General features: G+C 43.7%; 1 protein-coding gene across 2 annotated transcripts in view; it reads left to right on the top strand.

Annotated features, from left to right (window-relative positions):
- Positions 1 to 20,275, top strand: part of PLEKHM3 (pleckstrin homology domain containing M3) — a 76,047-nt gene extending 55,772 nt beyond the window's left edge. For both annotated transcript variants that reach the window (XM_035138301.2, XM_035138292.2), the window contains 2 exons: positions 3,456 to 3,613; positions 14,224 to 20,275. In XM_035138301.2, coding sequence (XP_034994192.1) covers positions 3,456 to 3,613; positions 14,224 to 14,401 — 336 coding nt within the window. In that variant the 3' untranslated portion in view covers positions 14,402 to 20,275. The remainder of the gene's footprint in view (positions 1 to 3,455; positions 3,614 to 14,223) is intronic.
- The last annotated feature ends 6,240 nt before the right edge of the window (positions 20,276 to 26,515 follow it).

The raw sequence follows: 26,515 nt of genomic DNA, 5'->3' as shown, positions 1-26,515 counted from the left end.
TATAAAATTTTAGTTGGCCGTGTTTAACAACGGTAAGCATTTAGCATACTCTGAATATACTGTTGAGGCTGATCATGATGAACAAAGCTAGTGGCTTAGTAAGTTAATTTGGGGTGCATTTCTGCCCGGTTATTTGGGGGAGTGGGTGGGAACCCTCAATGGAATAGAACAGTAACCCTGGGCAGTGTTGCCGCCACATTCAGAAAATATAGGCACAATATTTGCTTGCTGAGTCAATGTTTCCCTACCCCTCCCCTGTGAAGTTCTCACCATGTATTGATTTAGCTCTCTGGTTGTACTTTGACTACGGTATGTTAGGCGTATGCCTAATACATTGTGAAGATACGGAGATAACATTCTTTGTATAGTACAGCTTTCAATGAGACTTCCTTAAAGACCTTTTCTATAGAAGCTATTTGTACTCATTTCCCCAGTGCGTTATTTTTGTAAACAGCAACTTTGGCTGTTAGGTGTTCCCTCTTCTCTGCAGCCATTAAATAAATGGAGCAGCAAACTGCAGCGCACCGTGGTGACCGGTAGGCAAGGAAATCCCATACTGTACTGAAAAGGGTACCAAATTGTGCAAAACACCTTTGTTAAACATTACTAAAGCATTTTTACAATTTATAACATACATTACATTGCAAGATAACATAAAACATACATTCAAGACTGTATTGCAGGTTATTATACAAATTCATAATAATAAAACTATTTAGCTGTGCAATCACTCGATTTAACACTCATTGGGAGCCGCCCAGAGTGGCTGTGGAAACTCAGCCAGATGGGCGGGGTATAAATAATAACATTATTATTATTATTATTATTATTATTATTATTATTATTATTATTATTATATCCTAAGGATGCTAGCGCATGAGGAAGTCTCGCCACAGCGTACAATCATTAACTCAAAGCTCTGCTAATGCAGTTGTATTTCAGGTTTTTTGTTTTATATATTTCTATCACTCCCTGCTATGCAAAACTTCCAGGAAGTAATAAACCGCATGCTTGCCATTCCCCAAACACACGTAGGTAAAATGATCAACCGTACAACTCTCATCATCAACAGACTTGCTTTAAAAACACACCAGAAACACCTCAAAGCCCTCTGTTGCTAGATATAGTCTGACTACCTAGTCTGCCTTACAAATCGAAGAAGGTCACATTATCCATCTTTCAGACTCTCAAAACAAAAAAATCAAAAAGGCTCTGAATCAGGCATCACCAACCTATGGCCCTCCGGATGTTTTTGCCTAGAACTCCCATGATCCCTAGCTAACAGGACCAGTGATCAGGGATGGTGGGAATTGTCGTCCAAAACATTTAGAGGACCGAAGGTTGGGGTGCCTGCTCCAAATCCCCTCTTCCTGAATTCTAGAAATCACCTGCTAAACACATTAATGCAGCTGAACCACATCAGCACGGCTGTTGTGAATGTTCAAAGCATGTTCCAGCTTTGCAGAGGGTTATCCTCTCCACATCTGCAACTATGTAAGTCATGGTGCAGTCTCTCTCTACTCTGGTTTGCAACTGCATTTCTTTTTAGGTACCAGCAAGTAGCCTCTGACTAGAGACAATTGACTGCAAGGCTACAAGTGCTGTCTGCAAAAAAAATTCTGCTCTGGTCAGAATTTTCATAAATTGCTTGTCATCCGGTCTCTGCCTCCCAGCCAGTAGCATGCAACCTTACCCACCAAGTACCTCAAGATGCCTCACGGGAAGTGATTCTTAGATGAATAAATAATACACCCCCCTTTTCTACCCCTAACATGGACACACACTTGTCTTTGCTGACAAACGTCCTTTCCAAACTAATCCAGATCCTGCAAAAGCTCCAGTATGCTGGTTTCTTAGTAAAGCATGGAGATCGTGCACTTCTGTGTATATCAATTTGCGTGTTATTATTTTAAGAACTTATTATTTACAGCCTGTTGGCTATACGGTAAGCTGGAGACTGAATTATTTAGTGCTGGATATTACTGATCCTGGTGCATCATTCAAGTCTCCTCTGTTCTGGCCTGCATTTCTTTGTTTATATATTAATCTGGAAGTGTATATGCTCTATCACCAACATATCTGCTGCTCCTTGCGTTTCCTCATATTTGCTGGACATCATTTCCCCTTAACCAGTTTAGACTTTTGACTCTGATTACCAAAATTAATTAAGGAAGAGATTTTTTTAAAGTTGCTTATAGTACTGACTTTGACCGTCTATTATAATGCAACAGTATCGGAGCCCTGGCCTTGAACCACACCTTCCCGTAGTGACCTTTGTGAATTGTTTAAGGTCCAGAGTGAGGCCATCATTCTATAGCAGGACACAGTAAAAGCATCACCTTTCCGTGCAGTACAAACAGATGTCGAGTCTGTGTGGCTAGCAATAACATTTCAGCTTCCTGCTGCCACAGATGTTCAGTTCTTACAAGAGCGAGGGCTTTTCGGCGTTTCCATCCCGTGGCAGCGACCCAAGCCATCCCATCAACTTCCTTTCCTGCCTATATTTTTCCATTTAGTGTATGTGCTGCAGTTTAGGCGAGCAGAAATACATTTAGAATAAGAGAAACATTTAGCATAAGTGCGGTGAGCATTCTTATGGAATCTGCATTTACTCATTTTGCTTTAAGGTTTGGAGTCTTGCGGCACCTTAAAGATGAACGGTTTTATTACAGTGTTAAGTTGTCGTGGTCTACAGTACACTAAATGCATGAAATATTACCCTGAGTAGCAGAATATACACACACACAGACACACACAAGGTTTGGGAGGAGATTGGAGATAGTGAGGGCAGAGGGAAATGGAACACAATAAATACAGACACGGTGATAATTATGTAATTACCAGTAATCATTAATAAAACAGTTGTTTTGGCATTGGTAATTGGACACTCAACATTTTGAGTAAACAGAAAGAAAAAGAATGCTAGTACTGAGGAACATGGTGGAGGGAACTGGCACATTTAAGCGAACATTCAAATGTGGATTTTCACATACTAGGGCCGTTGCATGCCTCTTAAATTATTTGTGTGTGTGTGTGTGTGATAGTATCTTCTCACACCATAGTTCTGTGTGAAATCAGGCTCTCACCCTTCTCTTCGATTGTTATCCATTATTCTGTGTGGAGTTTCATGAGTAAAACAATAGAAAAGCACAGTAAAATAAAAACAGACAAGCATTGTAAGTAAATGAATTAAGCAATCTAACTTTACCCATCTCCAAACAGGTGTAAAATGACCATACCTTTTAATGTTCTGTTACCTTCTTGCCATGGGTGGGTTTTATTTGGCATTCTTTAGCCTGAATTACATGATTCATCCCACCCATCCTGCAGCAATCCCTTCACTGTTTAATCAACTCTGAATTGTGTTTTAGTTTGGTAATGAGACACACGGATAATGTCCAGCCATTTCTGTTGCTGATTCTTGGTAACGGGGTCTCTTTTCTGTTGCTTTGCAGGTTATCGAAGGGAAGCTGGCCCCTTTTCTTGGGAAAGTAATCAAATTTGCCACTTCCCATGTGTACAACTGCAGCCTTTGTAGTCAAAAGGGATTCATGTGCGAGATCTGTAACAATGGCGAGATCCTGTACCCCTTTGAGGACATTTCTACAAGCAGGTAAAGGATTGTGATTTCATGTGTTGCGTTGCATGTGTGTACATTTACTATGGTGCGGTAATGATGAGAGGGCTAATGCAAACATGAGCAAGAGTTCAGCTTACCTCCTTTCCATGTGGAAACCTTTTATGAAGGCCAGACGAGACAACATTAAATGCATCTTCATACCAATAGGGGAATTTCCTCTCAGTGCAAATGGCAGCTTCAAAGGAGTGGTTTTCACGTGGCCTACAGTAAGTTAAACTGCAGTAAGTTAAACTCCCTCTCACCATCACCACCAATAATCAACCCCCTCAGCTGCTACTTGCATTTGTAGCCAGTCCAAGTGGAAAGTGTGTGCATTCATGGGGTATGTACCATCATGCTTTGGCCTGCTTCACCACATGTACATGCACTAGGGAATTGGAGTTCAGCACCACTCTTGTAAATGCAAAGGACTAGACGTGTAGTTATGGCAAGCACAACAGTGCACATAACACACAAAGGGGCCTTAAGAGAAGACTTGTGAACTCAAGAGGGACTTTCACAATCTGACCGTTAAAATTCCTTAAGATGTTTACCGTGTTTCTCATATTTTAAGTCATCCCTACAAAATAAGCCATGGCAGGATTTTCCTGAGTTGAAGAAATATAAGACATACCCCAAAAATAAGCCGTAGTGGTGGGAGCAGGTCTGGATGGCGCCATGGAAGAGGAAGATGCCTGTAAGCGCCCGGAATCGGCTGCTGCTGCCCCTCCAAAATGTCCAGCAGCATGCACCGTGCCAAGCGCTGACCCGGCGGCGGGACGCAGCAAGAGCCGCAGCGCGCGCTGCTCCGAGCCCCGACCCGGCAGCGAGACCCGGCAAGAGCCTCAGCGCGCGCCGCGTGGAGCCCCGACCCGGCGGGACCCAGCAGCGTGCCCTGCTGAAGCGCCGACAACGCGCGCAGCAGCCGCCAGTTCCGGGCGCCGAGCCGCGACAGGAAGAGGAGGGACGCAGCGGGACGCAGCTACAACGACAAAAAACACCCGGCCGAGCCTTCATTGGCCGCCGCGGCTGCCACTCGCTGGTCCCTCCTCTTCCTGTCGCGCGCGCTGCAGGTCCCCGCCGGTCTCGCTGCTGGGTTGGCGCTTGGCGCTGGCGCTGCGGGACGCAGCAAGAGCCGCAGCGCGCGCTGCTCCGAGCCGGGATCCGGCAAGAGCCTCAGCGCGCGCCGCGTGAAGCCCGACAACGCGCCCAGCAGCGCAGCAGCAGCCAGTTCCGGGCGCCGGACAGGGGAGGTACCATACTGTATTTTTTTAAAAAAATAATAAGACACCCCCCGAAAATAAGCCATAGGCTTATTTTCTTGAGAAAAAAAGATTATAAGACATGACTTATAATATGAGAAACACGGTATTTCTAAGCTGTTCAGATTGTAAATGCAAGTCTGATACAGTGGTACCTCGGGTTACAAACGCTTCAGGTTACAGACTCCACTAACCCAGAAATAGTACCTCGGGTTAAGAACTTTGCTTCAGGATGAGAACAGAAATCGTGCTCCGCGTGGCAGCAGCAGGAGCCCCCATTAGCTAAAGTGGTGTCTCAGGTTAAGAACAGTTTCAGGTTAAGAACAGACCTCCGGAACGAATTAAGTTCTTAACCAGAGGTACCACTTATTTTAGAGGCCCTAGGCAAGGTAAGGTTAATGGGACCTGCCTACCCCAAGCCAACAAGTTTCAAGAATATTTAACTTTTCTGGAGGTCAGTATCCAGAATGTCTCTTCCCTTCTCTTGGCTCCCTGTTTGTATGGGAAGCCTGACAATAAGAGAAAAGGAGAGAGGCACTTGATGCTTGTCTTTCATCAGCCCATAAGTAGTTGTGCATTGGCAACTGAGCACATCATCTTGCTGCATATTGGATTGTTAGATAAAGGAGTTGGCCAGGCTGCATGTTGGGGCTGATTCATACATGCATGCTCATCCCTTAATCGGACTGCATATCATTCCTGTGTGAATCAGGGACAGATAAAACAGCTATGTCACCCCATTGAGTTTTTCAATGGAGTATCCAGGAGTGAGTCATAAATAACTAAGTTTTGTATATGCATTATGTTGATCCTCCCTTGGGCATTGTTGGCAGTTTGTGAGATGGCCAGGATTATTTTGTTAGCATAATTTGTTGAGAGTTATTTTTCTTCCCAGCTGGGAGAAGAGTTCCGTGCCAGTGCAGCCCAAGGCCACCTTTTACTGAGATTTCTGACTGGCACCTCTTTTACTGCTAATATTCGCCCCATCTTTCCCTGGTTTTGTTTCAGTACCTTGTTTTTAGCATGAGATCCAAGCCCTGAACATATATTAAATGAGGTGTGCAGCACAACTACGCAAACACTGATTAAGAAAGAAAAGAGAACACTTGCAAAACAGTAATTTCTAGGACGGAAAGTTGTTAAAAAGCATTAAGGAGAACTAAGATCATGGCTATATAAGGCAAAGATATCTGCAAGGCACTCGTGAGGATAATGAAAGGGGCAAAATACTTGATGTAAGAAGGTTTCCCAGTGCAATGCATGTAGTTTCTCTGCAGAATGATTTGGTTACTCTGAGTGTTTGCTGTGCATTAAAATCACAGGTTAAATTGCTTAGAATTCTGAAATCTCAAATGCCCTGAGAGAATTTGCAGTGCATCTCAGATCAGTGATATCTGGGTGTAATGACTTCTGTTGGTGCTTATTACACTGGCAGCCAGTAATATATATGTGTACATGTTCAATACAAAAACAGATTTAATGACACTGATATAACCACATCATTTTCAAAATAATATTTAATATTGCTGTACCAGTGAAGTCGTGGTTCAGTGACAAAAGTGAAATAGTTTGATCAGTTAAGTTTTATTTTGATAATTAGTTTGAACATTATCTGTCTGTATATTGGATAATATTCATTTGTTGGGGCATTGTGTTGATAGAAAGCTGGTTGCCCATTAACAGATGTAATAGTCTATTTTGTTTTTAAATAAATAGTTCATTCATTCGTAAGATTGCCACATGGGCAATGCTTTGAATTTAGGTTTGTTAACAGAAATCAAGTGCATGCAGTGGGCTGCCTTTTAATTCCAAGACAGATCTTGGCAGCCAGTCATATGTTTCACTCTGAATTAAAGTATAACCCTCTTTGTCCATTATATTTGCGGGAGGAGGTGGGGTGTTTCAACTTGGTATGCGTCAGGGGCTCATGTGCTCCTGCCCCCACCCCAAAGAAAAACCTCACAAATATTTCAATATATTGAGATTTCTGTTAGTAGGGTTGCATTCCCTTATTTAGGTAATCATTGCCTTAAATGCCATTTAACTACCGTAGGTTCCAAATGTTCTGTTCTAGTTCTTATATTACACTGTGCCTTAGGATGTGCACAGCCCTCTCTGTTCCCTGAGCCCCCTGCTTAGGATGGCAGAGTTACGAACAAGTTGGACCCTGGTGCCTGATTCCACATTTCCACTTTTGAGCAGCCAAAGAATACCATACAGTGATATTCATCTTGCTGGTAGTTCTCCTGAAAGGTTTATACCGTTGTATCAGCAAACACAAGCCCTGGCATTGAATTTCAGAGGAGTGGCCTTGTTAGTCAGTTGCAGCAAAAAATAAATAAAATGCATAGCCTTTGAATAGAAGTAGGTGCCCAAAACGGATTGAGAAGGTTGATTGCCTTCAACCAAACATTATTCCTGGGTGGGGAAACCTTAGGTTTTGTTTTAGCTAAGGAATTTTCATTAGAGTTTTTCTTTTCTTTTTTCGGGAAGAAGGACGGGGTAATTTAATCTGGCATGTTCAGCAAGTTTCACTAACACCTCCACCCCCCCCCCCACAACCCTCTAAAAGGGATATATAACATTTACAGTTTTGTAGATCCATGAAAATGTTAGTTTTCTAAGCTTTGCCCCTAAATGGAGATGAAAATAAATATTAACACATGTGCGTTGTGATGAACTTACTGTTGTCCTAATAACTTTGTTTCTGCTCCTTCACTTGCATGTGTTCAGCTTCACTAAATCTAAACAAAATGAATTCCCCTTATGTTTTAAATGAGTGCAAAACTGGACTTTTAATAAACCTTGAGCCTCTGTTAGAGTGGTATGAAAAAAAACCAACTATCAGTTGCCTTAATAAGAAGTTGTTTGTACTGTGTGAAAGAGTTCCCCAGCGTTCACAGCATTCTTTAATGACTAGGAACCGAAGTGTGTTTGCACCTTGCTTTGCATATATTTCCCCTTTGCCTTTTTGCCTTGACCTTTCCGCTTGACAAAGAAGAAAGCAAAGTGATGAGTCTCAGGTGCCCTTGCCAAGACCTGCCAGAGGGTCAGCACTGGATGACGACCATCCTGATATAATGGCATCTTCACAGAGGCTGATGGAGAGAACAAGTTCTGGCAGAAAAGTAGTTTTTTTTATGGGTCCATTTCCAGATGTGATTTCTCAAGTCCTGTCTCTTACCGAGACAGATAAATCTCAGGGCAGAAGGACACCCCCAACCACTTTTAAAAAGCTGGAGTTTCCATTTGCACGGAGACTGTTTGCTCAGCATTCATTTTTTGTCAATCCTTGAGCAAACAGAGCAAATACCTGGATAATGCACTCATCTGGCTTTGAATGCACATATATTACATACCCTTTTCTTGCTAATCGGTGTGACACATTCCTTTGTTGGCTAAATGGTTCCAAAACAAACACAATCATTTCAGTTAATTAGCAGGGTTTTGTGGGCTGTGCCTGGCAGGCTCCTTACATCCTGTCCAACAATACACAACTTCCAAGTCTGCTGTCTTAGCACCGTTGTAGAATGCTCAAATAATTCTCTCTATCTCTTTTTTTTTCTTGCTTGGTTTTGCATTGCTTAGTTAAAGTATTCCCCTTCCTTGGATTTCCTGGGTGTCGGGTTTGGAATGGAAACTAAAAATAGAAGAATAGTAAAGTGGAAGTGGAAATGTTGTAATAGTTGGGTCTTCTGATTTTTTCCTGCCAGCTCCAGCAGTTAGTTTTTAAGTAGACATGGAAATTGACTCACGCCTGCTGGAAATAGTGTTCTCAGGAAAGCTTTACTTTGCAGGGGGCAGAGTGTCAGGTGGTAGTTACTCACTGGGGTGGTTGAATAGCACTGCACATGCTTGAAGATACAGTGGTGCCTTGCTAGACGAATTTAATTCGTTCCACGGGTCTTTTCTTATAACGAAAAATTTGTCTAGCGAATCCCATTGGAATGCATTGAATTTTTTATAATTTTTTTTGCCCATAGGAACGCATTCATTGAATTTCAATGCATTCCTATGGGAAACCGCGATTCACTAGACGGATTTTTCGCAAAACGAATACGTCTAGCGAGGCAACCTCCACTAGAAAAAACCTTTCGTTAAGCGGAAATTTCGTTAAGCAGGGCATTCGTTAAGCGAGGCACCACTGTACTGCATTGTGAATTTTTCGCAGCTTTCGGATACAAGCTCTTGTTGCTGAGATCTCCTTCACCTTTTACTGCAAGGACTCAAAAAATGAGTTCTTCCTTGCAAAGTAAAATGCTGATAAATGTTTAGTATGACGAAATTCCAGGTTCTGCTATCTGTCAGCGCTGGGTTACATTTTGTTGTTGGGTCATTGTTGATCTGGTTTCTCTGATCAACTTCAGGGATAGGGGTCTCAAACTGGTATTCCAGACAGACAACCAAGACCCAGTGTCTTTTTTCCCTCTACCACCAATGCAGCCCATCTGCTGAAGGAATTGCTTGCTTTACCCAGAGGTGTCCTCTAGAAAGCATTAGAAGACGCACCGGCTGGTGCATCACCCAGTCAGGTGGAATCAGTGCAATTCCACTCGGCCTTTACCCCAGGATATCCTCTTCAGCCCACCCTAAACAACCTGACTCCCATTGAGAAGAGCCTGTGAGGCTGAATTTCTGCTCTTCACCTTCCTTCGCAGAACCCTCTGCCTCTGGAACTTGACCATTTGCTGGTTACCTCTGTCCTATCTGCCTGCTAGCAGCCATTCTGAGAACTGACTTTTGTCCGCTGTAGATCATACCACTTGCCTTTGACCCCCACCTGACCGAGAACTTTCTCGCTCCTGACCCTGGCTATCACTTGTCGGGTCTTAGCGAACCTTGACACATGGACCTAAGGACAACTGTGAGCATTGCAATAGTGCTGGAGGAGACTCTTGAGAGTCCCATGGACTGCAAGAAGATCAAACCTATCCATTCTGAAGGAAATCAGCCCTGAGTGCTCACTGGAAGGACAGATCGTGAAGCTGAGGCTCCAATACTTTGGCCACCTCATGAGAAGAGAAGAATCCTTGGAAAAGACCTTGATGTTGGGAAAGATGGAGGGCACTAGGAGAAGGGGACGACAGAGGATGAGATGGTTGGACAGTGTTCTCGAAGCTACGAACATGAGTTTGACCAAACTGCGGGAGGCAGTGGAAGACAGGAGTGCCTGGCGTGCTCAGGTCCATGGGGTCACGAAGAGTTGGACACGACTAAATGACTAAACAACAACAAGAGCATGCAGGGTCCCTGTGCATAGCTGCCTACCACTTTTGAGCCTACCACTTTTGACATGTACTGTCTGTGTGCCCATAAACTTTGCACAGGCATTAAGTCCCACATGCTGTTGCATGCAATGGGTCATAGGAAAACTAATCTTTCAGTGTTACTTTTTTTAAAAAAAACACACACACACACACACAACAACACAAGAACAACCCTTCTGTACAATCATGACTCCAGCCCATGCAGAAAATGAAATAACTTGCTCAAGCATCTCACTGACTACCATACTAATGAATCATCTTGCTTTTTTCTTTTTCTTTTTAAAGAAATGTGTTATTGTATCATATGTTTCAGGGCATGCAAACAAGTATAATCTTCTGCACTTCAGAGCTGAAATTATCTTGTGGCTTCTAGTAAAGAATGCTAGAAGGGAGGAAGCTGGTTAAAGATGGGGCTGGCTGGGGCACAAGTTTAAGGAGAAATATGTGCCTCCACTATCGGTTTCCAGCACCTCCACTAAGAGGTCATTTCACCCACCCCAAATTTCCCGTGTTAAGAATGGCTGCCCTACAGGAGCATACTTCTGATCACTTAAAATGCAAAAACCTTCACGGAGATTCAGAGGTGTTTCAAGCACTGGTGCTATGTGCATAATCTAGGCAATGAGCCATACGATTGCACTCCTACAGCAGCTGTAACCATAGGAAGCCGAACATGAAAAGTGGACTTTCCCCTCTGGGACTGCTGCAGGCAAAACGGAAGACATGAATGAGTCCACAGTTGCTTGTTTTTAAGGTCTCATCTTTTTGTCATCTTCAAAGCAACAAATGTCTTCTCCACAATGTCATTGTATTTGTGCTCAAAAGGATCTGAGAAAAGGAGAATAAAGGCTTAGTAATAATGAGGCTGTTTTGTAAATAAGTGCCATAAAAGGAACACCCTCTTTCCCAACACAGGTGCTTCTCGTTGCCCTCAGATGTTAGAGAAGTGGGTGACGCAGCATCGAGCTGTAGCCTTGGCCAGATAAGAAGCAGGTGTTTGATCGCTTGATTGAAATTCTGAATGGTCCTGCAGCCACAGCGAGGAGCTACACCTTTGTAATTTTCCATGGAAGTTAGAGTAGGTTGCAGCTGGGAAAGATTTCAGCTTTTAAGTTTTGCAGGTTCATCTCAGCTTCATGATTCCTTCTCTCCTTAAGCTGTATAGTGAATTGTGCAACGCAAAATCAACGGAGTGCTTAAGTGCCATATTTCGTTTTCACTTGTCAGTCCCTTGGTGAGACTGCAGTTGACTTCACACATTCCGTTTGTGTACCCGGTCCTCTACCACATGTGCAGGTGGTCCTAACCGGGCTGGCAGGGCTAGCCAGGACTCACTCTGGTCCACCCCAGTGCCGGCAGCTCCTCCTCGTTCATCTCACCATCACACACAACTTCCACTCCATTCTCTTCCTCTTAGGGCCCAATCTGGCAGTGGGGAGAGGAAGATAGTAGCTGCAGCCCTCATTTTCTTTGCTTGTCCCTCTATGTTTCTTCTTCCTTACCCAATGAGATGGCATGAGTGGCTGTGGGGGGGCAGGGGGGGGCTTCTCTACCATTGGGAGCAGGTAAGTAATGCAAATGGCACCAGCAGCAGCAGCAACAACAACATTTCCTCTACAGTGGTGCCTCGCTAGGCGAATGCCCTGCTAGACGAAAATTCTGCTTAACGAAAGGATTTTCTGATCGGAGGTTGCCTCGCTATACGACGAGATTTTCTATGGCCACCGCTTCGTCCTGCAAAGCGTGGCCATAAAAACCTCCGATCAGAAAATCAGGGCATTCATCTAGCGAAAGGGGAGCCAGCTGTAGCAAGGGAAGAAGGCAAAGGAAGCTCAGCTGAGAGGCGCTGACAGCTGTCGCCGCTTCTCAGCTGATCTCCCTTTGCCTTCTTTCCCTGCTGCAGTTGGTTCCCCTTTGTGTTCCGCTGGTCTCTGCCCCGAATTGAGTCCTGGAACGAATTAATTTCGTCTAGCGAGGCACCACTGTACCTCATTGCTGCCACTGGGTCTGAAGAAGGAGCAAGCAGAAGAGGCAAGGAAGAATGACCTGTCCATGTTTGCAAGAAGAGCATTGTCCAGCAGCAATTTGTATGTGTCGGGAGAATCTGGTTTATGGTGGGCCCACACTACCTGCTTTTTTATTAGGAACCTCACATTTCCCTCCGTCTTACTGATCTTAGGAATCTTCTTGGTCATATGAGTACCTGAAAACTGCATGGGAAAAGCTGCTGTTTGAGTGCTAACATTGTGGGAAGGAAGCAATTGTGTTCTCTCCAATCTCTCTGTCACTGTTCTCTCTACCATCAGCTCACCCTTAACACTTTGTCCCGCAACCCGTACCTGAAAATCTGTACTAGGTAACAAGTGTTTAGCCTCTACGAAAGATTTTCAATAAGCTGAATCCAAATTATTGTGTAACATAGAAGATGGTGATAACTTAGTATACCTTAGTATATGAGCTGAATTGGGACGCCGCCAGAGAGAAGTGCCTCTCCTCAGTAGCCATCGTTCTGACTTGGGTTGCCAGAGTTCTCCAGAGAAAGATTTCTAATGACCACAGACTTAAAGAGGGCAAGTTAATGAAGAGCTGCTTTAAAATTAGGGGATTCCATTTGGTAATGGAATTCGGCCATGTCCTAAGCTGAAATGTCTGTGTGGTGTTGAAAGACAGACCCGTGTACAACGCAGAGCAAAGGTTTGATCTAGATTTTAGCAGGGCATGGATCACAGTGGCCAGGCAGGATTCTCTGTTTGCAGTTTTCTATTTCTGCATGCAGCAGTTATCATGGAAAGTATGAGTTTTCCTGCAAACGCTTATGCGGCAATGATTCAGTTAGTCCCTAATGAAGGCCACAATTGTATGCATGTTGGGAACCAAATCCCATTAAGCAGTAGGAGTTGTTTCTGAGCAAATAATCTATGAATGAGATTAGGGTGCTACGGTATATACACTAATGCAGCTACTGTTCTGGAATGACTGGGTATATTAAGGGTTAATTTGGTAGTGAGAAAACAACAATTGGACCTGTAGTGTGGGATAACTGGTTAAAATGAAGAAGCTGATTTATGGAAGGCTTTGAGAGCTGGAAGCATAAGTGCTGGTGGGATTTTAAGTAAAGCCCACGAAGAGTGGCATTCATGCCTGCTTTTCCCTGTCCTCCTGCTTGTAATCATCTGTTCCCTTTTATCAAGGAACAAGTTGATTATTGATCATACAGAAGTTTTGGGTGGTGGGTGGTTTTTTTATGTTTTGCAACTTTTTCAAATGGTTTGAATGATGTATTTGCTCTTAATTTTGAAATAATTAATCTTCTCTTGTCCCTCCCCACCCCCTGATTTAATGCATCTGGGTAGCAACGGCAGGTGTGTTTCACTCTTCCATAATCCTGCAGGCGTCCATTTCGACAGAAATTCCTGATAAGCGTTTACATTCTCCAGTTGATTGAGAAGAGTGATCAAAAGAGGGGAAAGGGGAGAGGCCATGAATGAATGCAAAATGACACTCTCATCAATCATTGGTCTCCAGCGTTTCCCAAGGAATTGTAAATCACTAACGAAAGGGGAATTAGCTTGATAAAGTCAGCATTAGTGTCAGATGTGGATGATTTAAAATTTCTAAAGGCACAACTGTTTTCTTTGGCTGTCATCTGGGTTCCCACTTGGGTTGCCTGCATGTGCTCCAATCCAGTAAAGAATGGATGACATGCTTAAGTAATTAAGCTTGTAAAATCTACCAGAGATTTTGAGATTAAAGCAAATACTAACAGCTGCAACCCTGCATCCGGTCAGGCTGCTTAAATCCCAGTGACTTCATTAACTGCCCATAGCACTGTGCCCTAACTGCCTCGCTAAACCACTGCCATAGTACAACTCAATGCTCTGACACTATAAGACAGCTTCTCACTGGGACTCAGTGATCGTCCTCTGAGCATTCCTCGGTGTGGCTGGCTTTCAGAGGTCAGAATACAGGCAGCACAGGAACGGTCTTAGCACAGAACTTCTTTCCTCTGCATAGTGGGGAAGAGAAGCTAGGAACCTACATATTAATATACAAATATCCGATTTTGTTCTCACAGATGTGACAGCTGCGGTGCCGTCTTCCATTCAGAGTGCAAGGTGAAGTCGGTGCCATGCCCCAGGTGTGTGCGGAGAGAGCTCCAGATGAAGCAGAAGTCTTTCTGGAGGAGACTCAACATGGATGAAAGCCTGGAAGAGGCCTGCAACATGTTTGAACTGTCCTATCAGAACACTTGACTCAAAGGAAGAAGCTGGCAGTCTGCAGAGATCCCTTTCCTGCTGTAGAATGAATGCTTTACAAGGCAACGTTCCACTGCCGGGCAGAACCCTTTCCTGCAAAAAGATTGGCTAATATTCACCTTTTTGGTTACTGAATAGCAAGGGTCAATGTTACTAAGAAGATTGAAGGCAGAACGCATTCATGAAGTCTAGGTCAACCAGGTGGTCTAAAGCCAAATGTAGTTTACTTGAAATATTTCCTATTCTCTTTGCATTTATTGTTAGAAATAGAAATATTGTGTGCATTATTTATTATGATGTTTCCAAGTGAACTATTTTGCAGAAATAGCAAAGGTGGCACTGGAACTTAAAGGCCCCAGAGTACTTTGCACAGGGGGCCTATGAGATGTATTTGTGGGGTCTTTTCCAGCTTAGAAGGATGTTTTAGTAAACCATCCTTAAAACTACATTCCTCTCCCACCTCTCAATTATAGCAAACTCAATTATAGATCCACATCTATATGACTATAGAATAGCAATCCTTGTACGCTGTATGAACCAAGTGCTAGATGCTGTTTAGTTCTTGCATTACTGTTCTTGACTACTGGAACAGCAGCTCATGGTTGTAGAACATGCACAGCTTTATATCTGCACAACATTCCAATCTCCTACTAAGTCAACAATGCAAATCCCTGTGATTTTTCTCACATGTAGCATGATTAAACACCAAAATGCATCTATTTTGATGTTAAACAATGTACACACTGCTTTGCTGCTGCTTTGGAAGTTGACCACTTTTTCTAAGCACCTTTCTCCACCTTCATACATGTTGAAATGGTGAGCTGAGGGTTTCGCAGAGCCGGGGTCTGTCTTGACTCTCTCTCTGCTGCTCTATGCTTTTGGCTGCACTTGATATGGGGACTCAGAATACCAGCCTGAGCAGTTGCTGGGGACAAATGCTTCAGCACAGCGAGGAAGAGGCACATCTTGGAACACCTCGGTCGAGAAATTGGGACTTATGCAGTTTCTAATTCTGCATCAGGAAGTGCATGTACAGAACTCTGCACATGGTGGCTGCAGATTGTCAGGTGTGCATACACACTCACTGTGCACACAGCACTGCGTACTGTGAATTGCAATGCACTTTCCATGTGTCTTATGATAGAGATTGGAACGTGCTTCCTTGTCTTTTGCCTGAGGGTTTGGTACACGGTTTTTACCCATGGGATCCTAGTAACACATAACATTTTGCCCACCTATCCATCTGTCTTTGGAGTGAGGCCCATTAATCCTCCCTGTTCTGTGTATCTGGTACTTAAAGATATGTCAAATGAAGTTTGCTAATGCTGCATTCATTTCACCCTTACCCAGACCAGTCATGTGCACCTACGTAGATTCACCTACTGGTAGCTTATGTAAGCTTTCCCAGCCAGATAAATGGAGAATTCCAGCCTTCATTCATATTGAGTCTCTACATTGAAGGCAGAGAATCATAAAAAGGTAGCAGCAGATTTAATTTACTGGCACTCACAAATGTTTCCTCTGAGCCTGATTTTGTTTCTTTGTTTTTAGCCACTTAGAGGCTGTGTTCAGAGGTAACTATAAGCCAGGCATAGACAACCTTGGCTCTCCAGATGTTTTGGAACTACAACTCCCATGATCCCTGACCACTGGCCCTGTTAGCTAGGGATCATGGGAGTTGTAGTTCCAAAACATCTGGAGAGCCAAAGTTGCCTATGCCTGCTATAAGCTATGGTTTTATCATTTGAGCAACATGCTTAGGAGAATCTCAGGCTCATGTGCTTGCTCCTCAAGGAGGAGATTGGAAGCTGTTCCTTCTCCTTTTGGATAACTGCAGTTTGGCCTTTGTTGGTTTGAACTATGCTTTAGTGAAACAAGCCAACTTCACATCTTGGCTGATGCTGCCGACCTCTTTCAGTAAACCAGTTAAGCTTAACCATAGCTTAGGGCAGGCATCCCCAAACTTTGGCCATCCAGATGTTTTGGACTACAGTTCCCATCATCCCTGACCACTGGTCCTGTTAGCTAGGGATCATGGGAGTTGTAGGCCAAAAAATCTGGAGGGCCGCAGTTTGGGGATGCCTGGCATAGCTGCCAAGTTTTTCCTTTTCTCGTGAGGAAGCCTATTCAGCATAATGGAAAATCCCTTTTAAAAAGGGATAACTTGGCAGCTATGATGCCTGGTTTAGGGTTTGGGCGTAAACACTAAACTGAGATTAATCAAAGCTAGCAGCCTGAGGCTTCCCTGGGCTTGTTCCTTTTAGTGAATAGCAGTAAACCTTAGGCTATTATTAGGTCCAAATGCTCACACAGTCTCTGAGATCTTTTATTATTCAATGCAGTTAGTATCTCCATATTTCCTGTTCTTCCTCCAATGCATATATATTGATCCAAATATAGTTACTAATTTGTAGGAAGCGCATTGTTCTGTGAAAATAATGCATAGCTGTATTTATACCTACCTGTTAATGCATCCTTCCTTGTGGTACTCTCCAGGTATTTTAGACTACAGCTCACACACATCAGGCTCAGTGGTCAGCTTATTTTGGGAGTTCTAGTCTGAAACATCTGGAGAGTAGTAGGTTAATCCAGTATCTTAGATTATATATTTAAGGCAACAAATATATTTAAAATGGAGGATCCTGAGTAAACCAAACCTTAACGTGCCTTTTAAACAGGAAGATAAATTCAAAAATTTCTCTCTGAAACGGGAATTTTATAAACGAGAGCCGTGGGAAGGCTGGTTACATAAGAAATAGAAGGGGTAGGGAAATAGAGTGTTTCTGTAGCTAAAGCTTTAGAGAAAAGAATGGCAGGATCTTAGAGCTGCTGTCCACATTACTTTTCTGTAAGTCACTGCTGCATCTGCATACGTGCACATGTACAAACATGTTATCCCGTGAAACTTGTTTCAGGGCACACCTGTAAAATGGTGTCCATTAGTAATGTTTTTACTCATTTATTTAAGAGCTCTGCAAATGCATTCAGATACAGGTGTGATACGCGAGAATTGTCCCGCTTTAAATATGTAACCTGAGAAGCTACCGTAACATGAGAATGAGGGTGGGGGCACATCTGAAAACAATACAATGTTGTTGAAAGGAAAGGAAGGAAATAGCACACACCAGGTGAATTCTTGACTGTGGCACCGTCCACAGCTCCAAAGGCTCTAACCAAAGTGAATAGACATGCATCACATTTCACCCTGCCTATGGCTTGTTACTGATCGTAGCAGTCTCTCCTTGGTGGACTTTTATGCCGGAGGTGTCCTGTCCACATGGCAGAGAGCAGAATTTTGTTTCTTGTGTTTGCAGCACAATACTATGGGATGCCTCTTCTTTCCCTTGGAAGCTGAGCAGTCATTGCCACTGTCACACGGGTTGCAGTGGCAGAATAGAATAGGGCAGTGAGGAATGCTTGAGCACTTAATATAAAAAGGCACGACACAAATCTGTTGTTCTTAAATTTCCGCTTTGTCAGCAGAAACTTTCAGATTCTGTAGCCATGTGTTTCCCAAGCCATAGACCAGTTGCTCTTCTTTCTGAATATCTGCATGAGAAAGAGAAAGTGCCAAGCCGTGTTGAGTTTATTGAGTTTCAGTGTTGAGCCCCATTGACTTCCATGCTACAAGGGAAAGGAGTTATTTCAAATTATTGGTCTCCTTAAAATACATTCTAGCAGCCTTTAGAAAACATCTCTTCCTACTTTTTATGTAAACTATTTATTTATTTATTTTTCTTTTTTACTTAGAGTAGCTATGAGCCAATTTGAGACATGGGCAAATTATTGGCTCACAGAAAAGAGGGTAATTTTGAAGCCAGTGTCAATCCCTATGAATAACAAGGCAACAACTTTGGTAGCTGGAGCACGATGTTGAATCCCGCCCAGGGTATTTGAAATTAGCTGGTTACTCTTAAGAAAAGGAGGGCATTAGATTGCATGGGTAGATGCAGGATATCATGGATTAACAAAATATGTGTTTTTAAAAACACTCAGGTGACTAACCCTGAATATGACAATTTCTGTATGGCTTTAATTATCAGCCTATATTTCATTATTACTTGAGTCAGTTGAATTGCAGTAAATATCAACAAACCTTCAAAAGTGTGCTGGTAACACTGATAATTGAAATAGCATTTATTTCTAAAATTGTTGCGATGTACAAAAATGTCATTATCTAAAACAGGAGGGAGCAACCCGTGGCCCTCAGACACCCATGATTTGGGGTGATGTAGTCCAATAACATTTGTACGGTTGCTCCCCTCGCTATCCAAAGCAGGGGTAAGCAACATTCATGTCATGTCTTGAATAACACTTATAAATGGTAACCAAATGTTAAAAAGAAGAATAAATCAATTGAATTCTCTCCCTTTTTTCCTGTCCTCCAAGTTGCTACTTGCCTCTCTGAAGAATGCTCCGAATTCATCCAGTTTTTTGCTGATATTATTTATGAAGCTGTTAATCAGTTTATAGTTAGCTCAGCAGCCTTTTCACTAACACAATTCCCCACCCTACTCTATAACACGTTGGGTGTTTTGTTTTTTTAAACCATAAGTCCGAATGATCCATGTCACAATTCCACACAGTCAATGAATTTCTCTGTGTCTTAGAATAATAAAGCTGCTTTTACTCTAGAGGCATTGCAGTTAATAGATTGTTAGTATTATTTAACTTGATTTGATCTTAGTATGTTTGTGAATTATCCAGTTAAATGGGTTGTTGGCTAATCCAGCCCAAATAGCTAAATCATTTGGTCCACTAGCAGCCAACAATTAACTGAATAAAAGCAGAGGGATCAGCAAATGGAATGGATGTATCTAATTAACTTAACCTCACATGCTATAATAATTCATTGGTTGGTCCAATTGGCAGTCCAAATCTTCTCATAAAAGTGATTTCATTTGCTTTGGAAGAAATAAGCCGCTCTGAAATTGTGCCCTGTTCCAGTATGAGGAGCAGCTGTACTGAAATGTACTTTTGTAGTGTTTCGGGGATCTAAGCCCATCCTCTGCCTCTAACCTTCATTTAACATTCAGCCATTTTTACCTACAAACCTGGGAAATGCAAACTTTTTGCTCCCAAATTTGAGTGAGGGAAATACAACCAAGCATTATTTTATAGCTGTTAATCTAAACCTGACAACTGCTTGTTTATTTCTGCAGGTGGTTTGCTATTTTTAATTTTACTTTGTTGTAAGTATGTTAAACATTTTATTTTTATTTTTGAAAACTGCAATGGAGCCAACACCTTTATTGATTACATGTATTGTTTCGTACTGTATGTTTTAAATTATTTGCTATCACGTCCGTGTGCTTAATTTCTGAATAATACATGTTATATTATTAGTTCCACTCAAATGAGTTAGTTTATGTTGATAATGTTGATTATGTTGATATGGATCTCTTACACTGCAGTGTAAGGCACTTGTTCCCAGGTAAGCCTAAGTGGTCCATAACACATTGCTGAGGGTGACTGACCCCTACTGTACAAAAGGCAACACTCAATAAACAGTTCGATATAAAATGGGTATCTTCACAACAGTCTTTATTGAAACCATTTAAAGTGCAAGGTGCTTCTTAAACAGCGAGCATGAAGTTTAGCACTTTGAAGTCCCGTTGACTTTAATGAGTGAGATGATAGTGCCTTCTAAGCTTTCCCAATGAAGTCAGTGGGATTTCAACATGCTTTAACTTTCTGCATCACCAAAAAAGACGACAACATAACATATTCCCCCAAAGAAATAATTTCAGAATTGGCAGACTTCTACTCCAAATTATACACCTCTCATAGCCCATCAGAGAAGGAAATCAACAAATTCCTAGCAGGACTGACCATGCCTACCTTAACCGGTGAGGAACAGGCAGGGCCGGCTCTAGGTAGACTCCCGGTGGCGGGGTGTGCCAGGGCGCCGGGCCGGTAGGCAGGAAGCTGCGCGGCGAAACCATGCTGCGCCCTGCGAGGGCGGGGGCGCCGGAGCGATCTCCGCCCCTCAGCGCCAGGGCGCCCGAGCTGCTCGAGACTGCCCTGGGAACAGGAATTCATGGACAGCCCTATCACCCCAGAAAACAATGGATACACCTTGAGAGGGAAACAATCGAAAATATCAGTACCACAGCATACCCACTCCTCCCAAACAAGCTAAGAAAAATCCCCACAACGCTTAACAGGCACACACAAACCATGTTCAAAGCATGGAAACAGGGGCGTACCCAGGATCAAAACTAGGGGGGGCAAGGGGCGGGGCCAAGGCATGGGAGGGGAGGGGCCACAAAGTGGGAATGTGGGCGGGGCTACAGAGCCCAGGTGAAATCAAAATAAACAGTAAAAACTACAGCAAACTGATCACATATTTTAGGAAGGGGTCCCCAGAGTTGTTGACCTTAGGGAACTGACACCACACTTGCGTATTATACCCCAGAGGACAGGATCACACTTCAAAATGACCTTAACAGATTAGACAACTGGGCCAAAGCAAACAAGATGAATTTTAACAAGGAGAAATGTAAAGTACTACACTTGGGCAAAAAAAATATGAAAGGCACAAATACAGGATGGGGGACACCTGGCTTGAGAGCAGTACATGTGAAAATGATCTAGGAGTCCTGGTAGACCACAAACTTGACATGAGTCAACAGTGTGATGCAGCAGCTAATAAAGCCAATGCAATTCTGGGCTGTATCAATAGGAGTATAGCGTCTAGATCAAGGGAAGTAATAGTACCACTGTATTCTGCTCTGGTCAGACCTCACCTGGAGTACTGTGTCCAGTTTTGGGCACCACAGTTCAAGAAGGATACTGACAAGCTGGAACGTGTCCAGAAGAGGGCAACCAAAATGGTCAAAGGCTTGGAAACAATGCCTTATGAGGAACGGCTTAGGGAGCTGGGTATGTTTAGCCTGGAGAAGAGAAGGTTAAGGGGTGATATGATAGCCATGTTCAAATATATAAAAGGATATCATATAGAGGAGGGTGAAAGGTTGTTTTCTGTTGCTCCAGAGAAGCGGACACGGAGCAATGGATTAAAACTACAAGAAAGAAGATTCCACCTAAACATTAGGAAGAACTTCCTGACAGTAAGAGCTGTTCGGCAGTGGAATTTGCTGCCAAGGAGTGTGGTGGAGTCTCCTCCTTTGGATGTTTTTAAGCGGAGGCTTGACAGCCATATGTCAAGAATGCTTTGATGGTGTTTCCTGCTTGGCAGGGGGTTGGACTGGATGGCCCTTGTGGTCTCTTCCAACTCTATGATTCTACATCAACTAAGAATGTGTTATCCCTTTGGTTGATATTTTCCTTCGATGGTCTTGAGTATTTCTTAAGTTGTCCTATTATTTTATTTTTGCCTTTTTTACTGTAATTCAAATCTCAAATGTTTAAGATGAGTAGAAAACATTTAAATACATTTAAAGAAACCTTTTCAGTATCCAGAATATACTCTCTTTACGTGCTTGCTCAAAAGTTAAGTTCCAACTTATGTTTGAATGAGATGGAAATAAATTGTTGGTTCTGGGTCACTATCACTTTTTGAAGGTACACATTAAAAGTGGATTATACATAAAAAGTCTTTAAAAAGCCTAAGGGAATGTGTGCACACGCACATGCATATATATAACATATATATGCCACCACTCAATTCACTCTACCACTTGAGCAAGAAAAACTTAAAGAACTGTAGGTTAATTTTGAATAGGGAGCTACTACTAGCTAACTCAATCACTATAGAGCAAGTTTTCAGCCTATTTTCCACTTCCTCACCCCAACTCCTACCAAAGCATGTAGTATGACAGTGTAGTCTGGCCCATAGGATGAGCCCTGAGTTGTTAAATATATATAATCAACCCCCAGTTTCCAAATTAAATTTTACTAAGATTACAGCTGGAAATATAAATTATGAAGGAGAAAACAGATTGGTAGCATAAAAAAGAAACAGAACACATTACTATCTATGGTAATATTCCAATTCTACAGCAATTTACCTACAGCAATTTACAGCCCACTGAATTTGGCAGACTTACTTCTGAGTAGACATGTAGAGGATTGCCTAACATAGGCTACTTACAGCATAATCTTAAAAAGGATTCTCAAACTTTTTTTGTAGAAAGGAATGATCACACATGATGTTCAACAGGTGATATTATTTCCTAAGAAATACTGGTAATCCCCATGTTTAACTTGTGGAATCAGGGGAGAGGATTGATGGGAAGAAGGATTTTCAAATTGGGGGGGGGGGAGGCAGACGTGAACCTGAAGCGACGGCGGCGAAGGGGAGAAAACCAGCGGCCGCCTAGAGGAGAAGAGGGAAGTCTGGGGGTGGGCGGGGGGGGAGAGAAGGGAACCAGGCTTGGATCGGGGCCTCCGCGGAGGTCTGGAGCGAAGCCCCGGCCTCCGCGAAGCGATCCGAGGCTCCGTTGCTGCAGCGGTCTGGCAGGCGCCGAACGACTCCCGACGTTCGGGAGACCTTTGAGCACAGCCGCGCTGTGCGCATGCGCCCTGCACGGTGGCCGCCGGAGTCCACAGCCGCGCTGTGCGCATGCGCCCCGCTTTGCGCGTGCGCAAAGGTCTCCCGAACGTCGGGAGCGTCAGCCCTTGCCCCCTCCCACACAGCGCGGCTATGGTGGACTCCGGCGGGCGCCTCAGGCGCCGCACGGCTCGGGCACAAGAGACTGCTGCGGGCGCCGAACTCTCGCTCCGCTGGGCTGTCCTCCGCCTCTGCCCACCAGCCCCGCTGGCAGCGCCACTCTTGCCCGCAGCTGCCCGACCGGCCCTGCCTCTAGAGTAGGGCAGCGGCCCCCCCCTGCCCCGCGGTGGGTACGCCCTTGCATGGAAACCAGAAATAGACAAACTATCCCCAACCCCGTCCCCACTAATTCCCCTGGCCTACCACCCACTATTCCACCACGCAGTACAAAACCTCCAAATAAAAACCTGGCAAACCAAAGGCCTATGTTGCTTAACAGACTTCTATAAAAGCAAAAACCCCTGTCAACACAAGAAATACAGGACAAACTAGAAGACACCCCAAAACCCTGATTAGCACAAAACCAAATACAGGCTCTCCTAAACAACCCAGCAACAAAATCAGCAGCGACTACACCCCCAACAACCTTTGAAAACCTCCTCCTAATGACAAAGGGACATGACAAAGGACTGGTATCCGCAATATACAAAATACTACTCAAAAGTCCCATGAATCCCCTAGACGCAATCAAAAAACAATGGGAGGATGACATAGGATATGAAATAAATCCCACCCAATGGACAAGAATGTGATCTAAACCCCCCTTCAAATCCATATCAATGAAAAGAAGAGAACTCTCCCTGAAACTAACCTACAGATGGTACCTAACTCCAAGAAAACTAGCACTAATACGCCCAGGAACCTCATCAAAATGCTGGAGAAGGTGCACCTCCACAGGCACATACCTCCACATGTGGTGGGAGTGCCCCAAAAGCCAATCATTCTGGACAATAACCATACGAGAAATCTGTAAGATAACTAAGCAAGTGCTAGAACTCACGCCAGAACTGGTCCTATTAAACATCTTCCAAGACAACAATGCCCACTCAGAATACAAAGAACTCATAACCCACCTACTGTCAGCAACCAGAAACATCATAACCAGACATTGGAAAGACCTGTCAGGAGCAAACATGGACCAATGGTATCAAGTAGCATGGGAAACAGCCCTACTAGAAAAACTAACCAGTAAGCTGAAACTGACACGGGGACAAACGGAAGAAGACACCTTCACCCCAATATGGTTCCCCTTCATCACCTACACAGCCCAACAAGACAATGACAAAAACCTACCATCAGCATACAAATCAATATGGCTAACCAAACCAAAACACCCGCCCACCCCACTCATACAAGAAACCAAAGACCACCACAGCTAAACACACATGAACTAGCGCATCCTACGCCAACCCCTGACCTCTCTCACCAACAAAGGAGCACAAGCGAACAACAGAGAACCTGCACAATCAACGCTGACACTCAACCCCTACAAATACCAAGAAAAAAAGAGAAACATCGACACCCCACCCCACCCACCTCTTCCCCCTTTCTTCCTAATGTCTCAACAATCAAGATTAATGTGTACAAACGATACATGGGAAAAATATGCGACATTGTACTACCTTTGTAAAGCAATAAAATCTTTAATTTTTTTTAAAAAAACATGCTTTAACTTTGGGCTGGATCATGCATACCATCATGGAGAGGGTGCCATTTTGGCTTATCCTCAGGCTACAAAATGTCTTGGGCTGCCTCTGCTCCTCTTGTCAGTTCAGCTAATTGCAACCAATTGCTGGACTCATTTTTGCTTTCCCTCTTGTGGAATGTCAACAATCTAGAAATTCAGCAGATTGTGATACAAATACATTGGCCTCACACATCAGCAGAAGAAGAAGCAAGTGCAGAGAACTTGCTTTTCACTCCCCTCTACCAGAAAAAAACAAAAAACAAAACTTGGTCCCGCAACTGCCAGTTGCTTGGGGTTCGGAGAACAGGATGCGAGTACACTCTGGCTCCATCCAATAGCTAATGGAGGCTGCAAACAGCAAGAACATCCATTGTCGAGAGAAGCAGAAGCTACTCTAATGCTTTCCCTCATCCTTTTTTCACTGTTAAGAAGACAGGTAGCTTATACCTGAAGGAGCATTTCCACCCCCCATCGTTCAGCCCAGACACTTAGGTCCTCCTCTGAGGGCCTTCTGGCAGTTCCCTCACTGCGAGAAGTGAAGCTACAGGGAACCAGGCAGAGGGCCTTCTCGGTAGTGGCGCCTGCCTTGTGGAATGCCCTCCCATCAGATGTCAAGGAAATAAACAACTCTCTGACTTTTAGAAGACATCTGAAGGCAGCCCTGTTTAGGGAAGTTTTGAATGTTTGATGTTTTATCGTGTTTTTAATATTCTGTTGGGAGCCGCCTTGAGTGACTGGGGAAACCCAGCCAGAAGGGCAGGGTATAAATAATAAGTTGTTATTAATATACTGAGGAAGACCACCAGTCCTTCATTGCAGCAGGTCTCCAGAGTTCTCTCCTACCTCTACCTGGAGATGCCGGGAATTGAACATGAGAACTTCTGTGTGCAAAGCAGATGCTCTTTCTGTGAGAATCTGCTCACAAGCCTTCCTATATGGTGTCTGTAGGCAAGTGTTATTTTTTTTCATTGCTGCACAATGCTTAGACACTTTATCAGTCTTTATTAATAACAAGCACTGGGGTTTCCTTTTCATTTTCCAGGCATCTAGCTGATCCACCACCACTTGACCGTGGAAGAGGTGGATTTACAGGCTGCTTAATGTCAGGTTTCACTTTGGGAATGATTAGCAAGAGACCTGGCGAACGGCAGAGAAGAGGGGCAGCTGACATTGAAATGGTTGTTTTTGCAGTTTGTTCATAGGCAGCCCAAGTTGGTACTCGGTACAGTTAAAAATTCCTACCACCTGATGAGTGTTGATTGAGCCTACTGTGAAAGGAAGTCCTGGTTTTGTTCTGGTTCCTAATAAAAATCCCATTACAGTTGGCATTAAACGAATCCATTGTTTGCAGCAGCTGAGTTTTTTCAGAGGCTTAAAGGATTTGCAAAATGCCCAGTTTTGCACTGACTGGGCTGGAGGAGGAATGCACCTCTCCCTGCAAAGCCACAGTGCCACAGATGTGAGTTCTTGCCATGGATTATTCCACTGGCATCTCACCTGTCTCTCCCAAGCCTTTTCACGGGGGAAGGTTTTCCGTGGAAGTACAACTTACAGATGCCGTTCATTCAAACTATGTGGGCAAAACCCATTGCAAGAAACAAGAACCATGGCTCAAGGAATCTCTCCAATGCAAGCTTGAACACATGGGCAGAGCTGCATATTGTTGCTCTCCATTCCCTGTGCTGCTGTAACTGAGAGGTGACTATCATGGTACCCTCCCAGATATGGGAGCTGGCATCCCACAATACCTAGAGAGGACCAGGGTAAGCCATCCTTTTGCTTTAACTACTTGTACAAAATTACCCCTTCCTTGGACAAAATTAAGGCACAAAGCAGAGCAGTGTGTGCAGCCAGAAAATACAGAAACAGGGGAGCTGCTTGTTCTCCATAACATGGAGGAGACGCCATG

This window comes from Zootoca vivipara, chromosome 1 (assembly GCF_963506605.1).
Source record: "Zootoca vivipara chromosome 1, rZooViv1.1, whole genome shotgun sequence".
In the NCBI taxonomy this organism is placed as follows: Eukaryota; Metazoa; Chordata; class Lepidosauria; order Squamata; family Lacertidae; genus Zootoca; species Zootoca vivipara.
The sequence above is the reverse complement of the archived record's forward strand: the minus strand, read 5'-3'. Positions and strand labels throughout refer to the sequence as shown.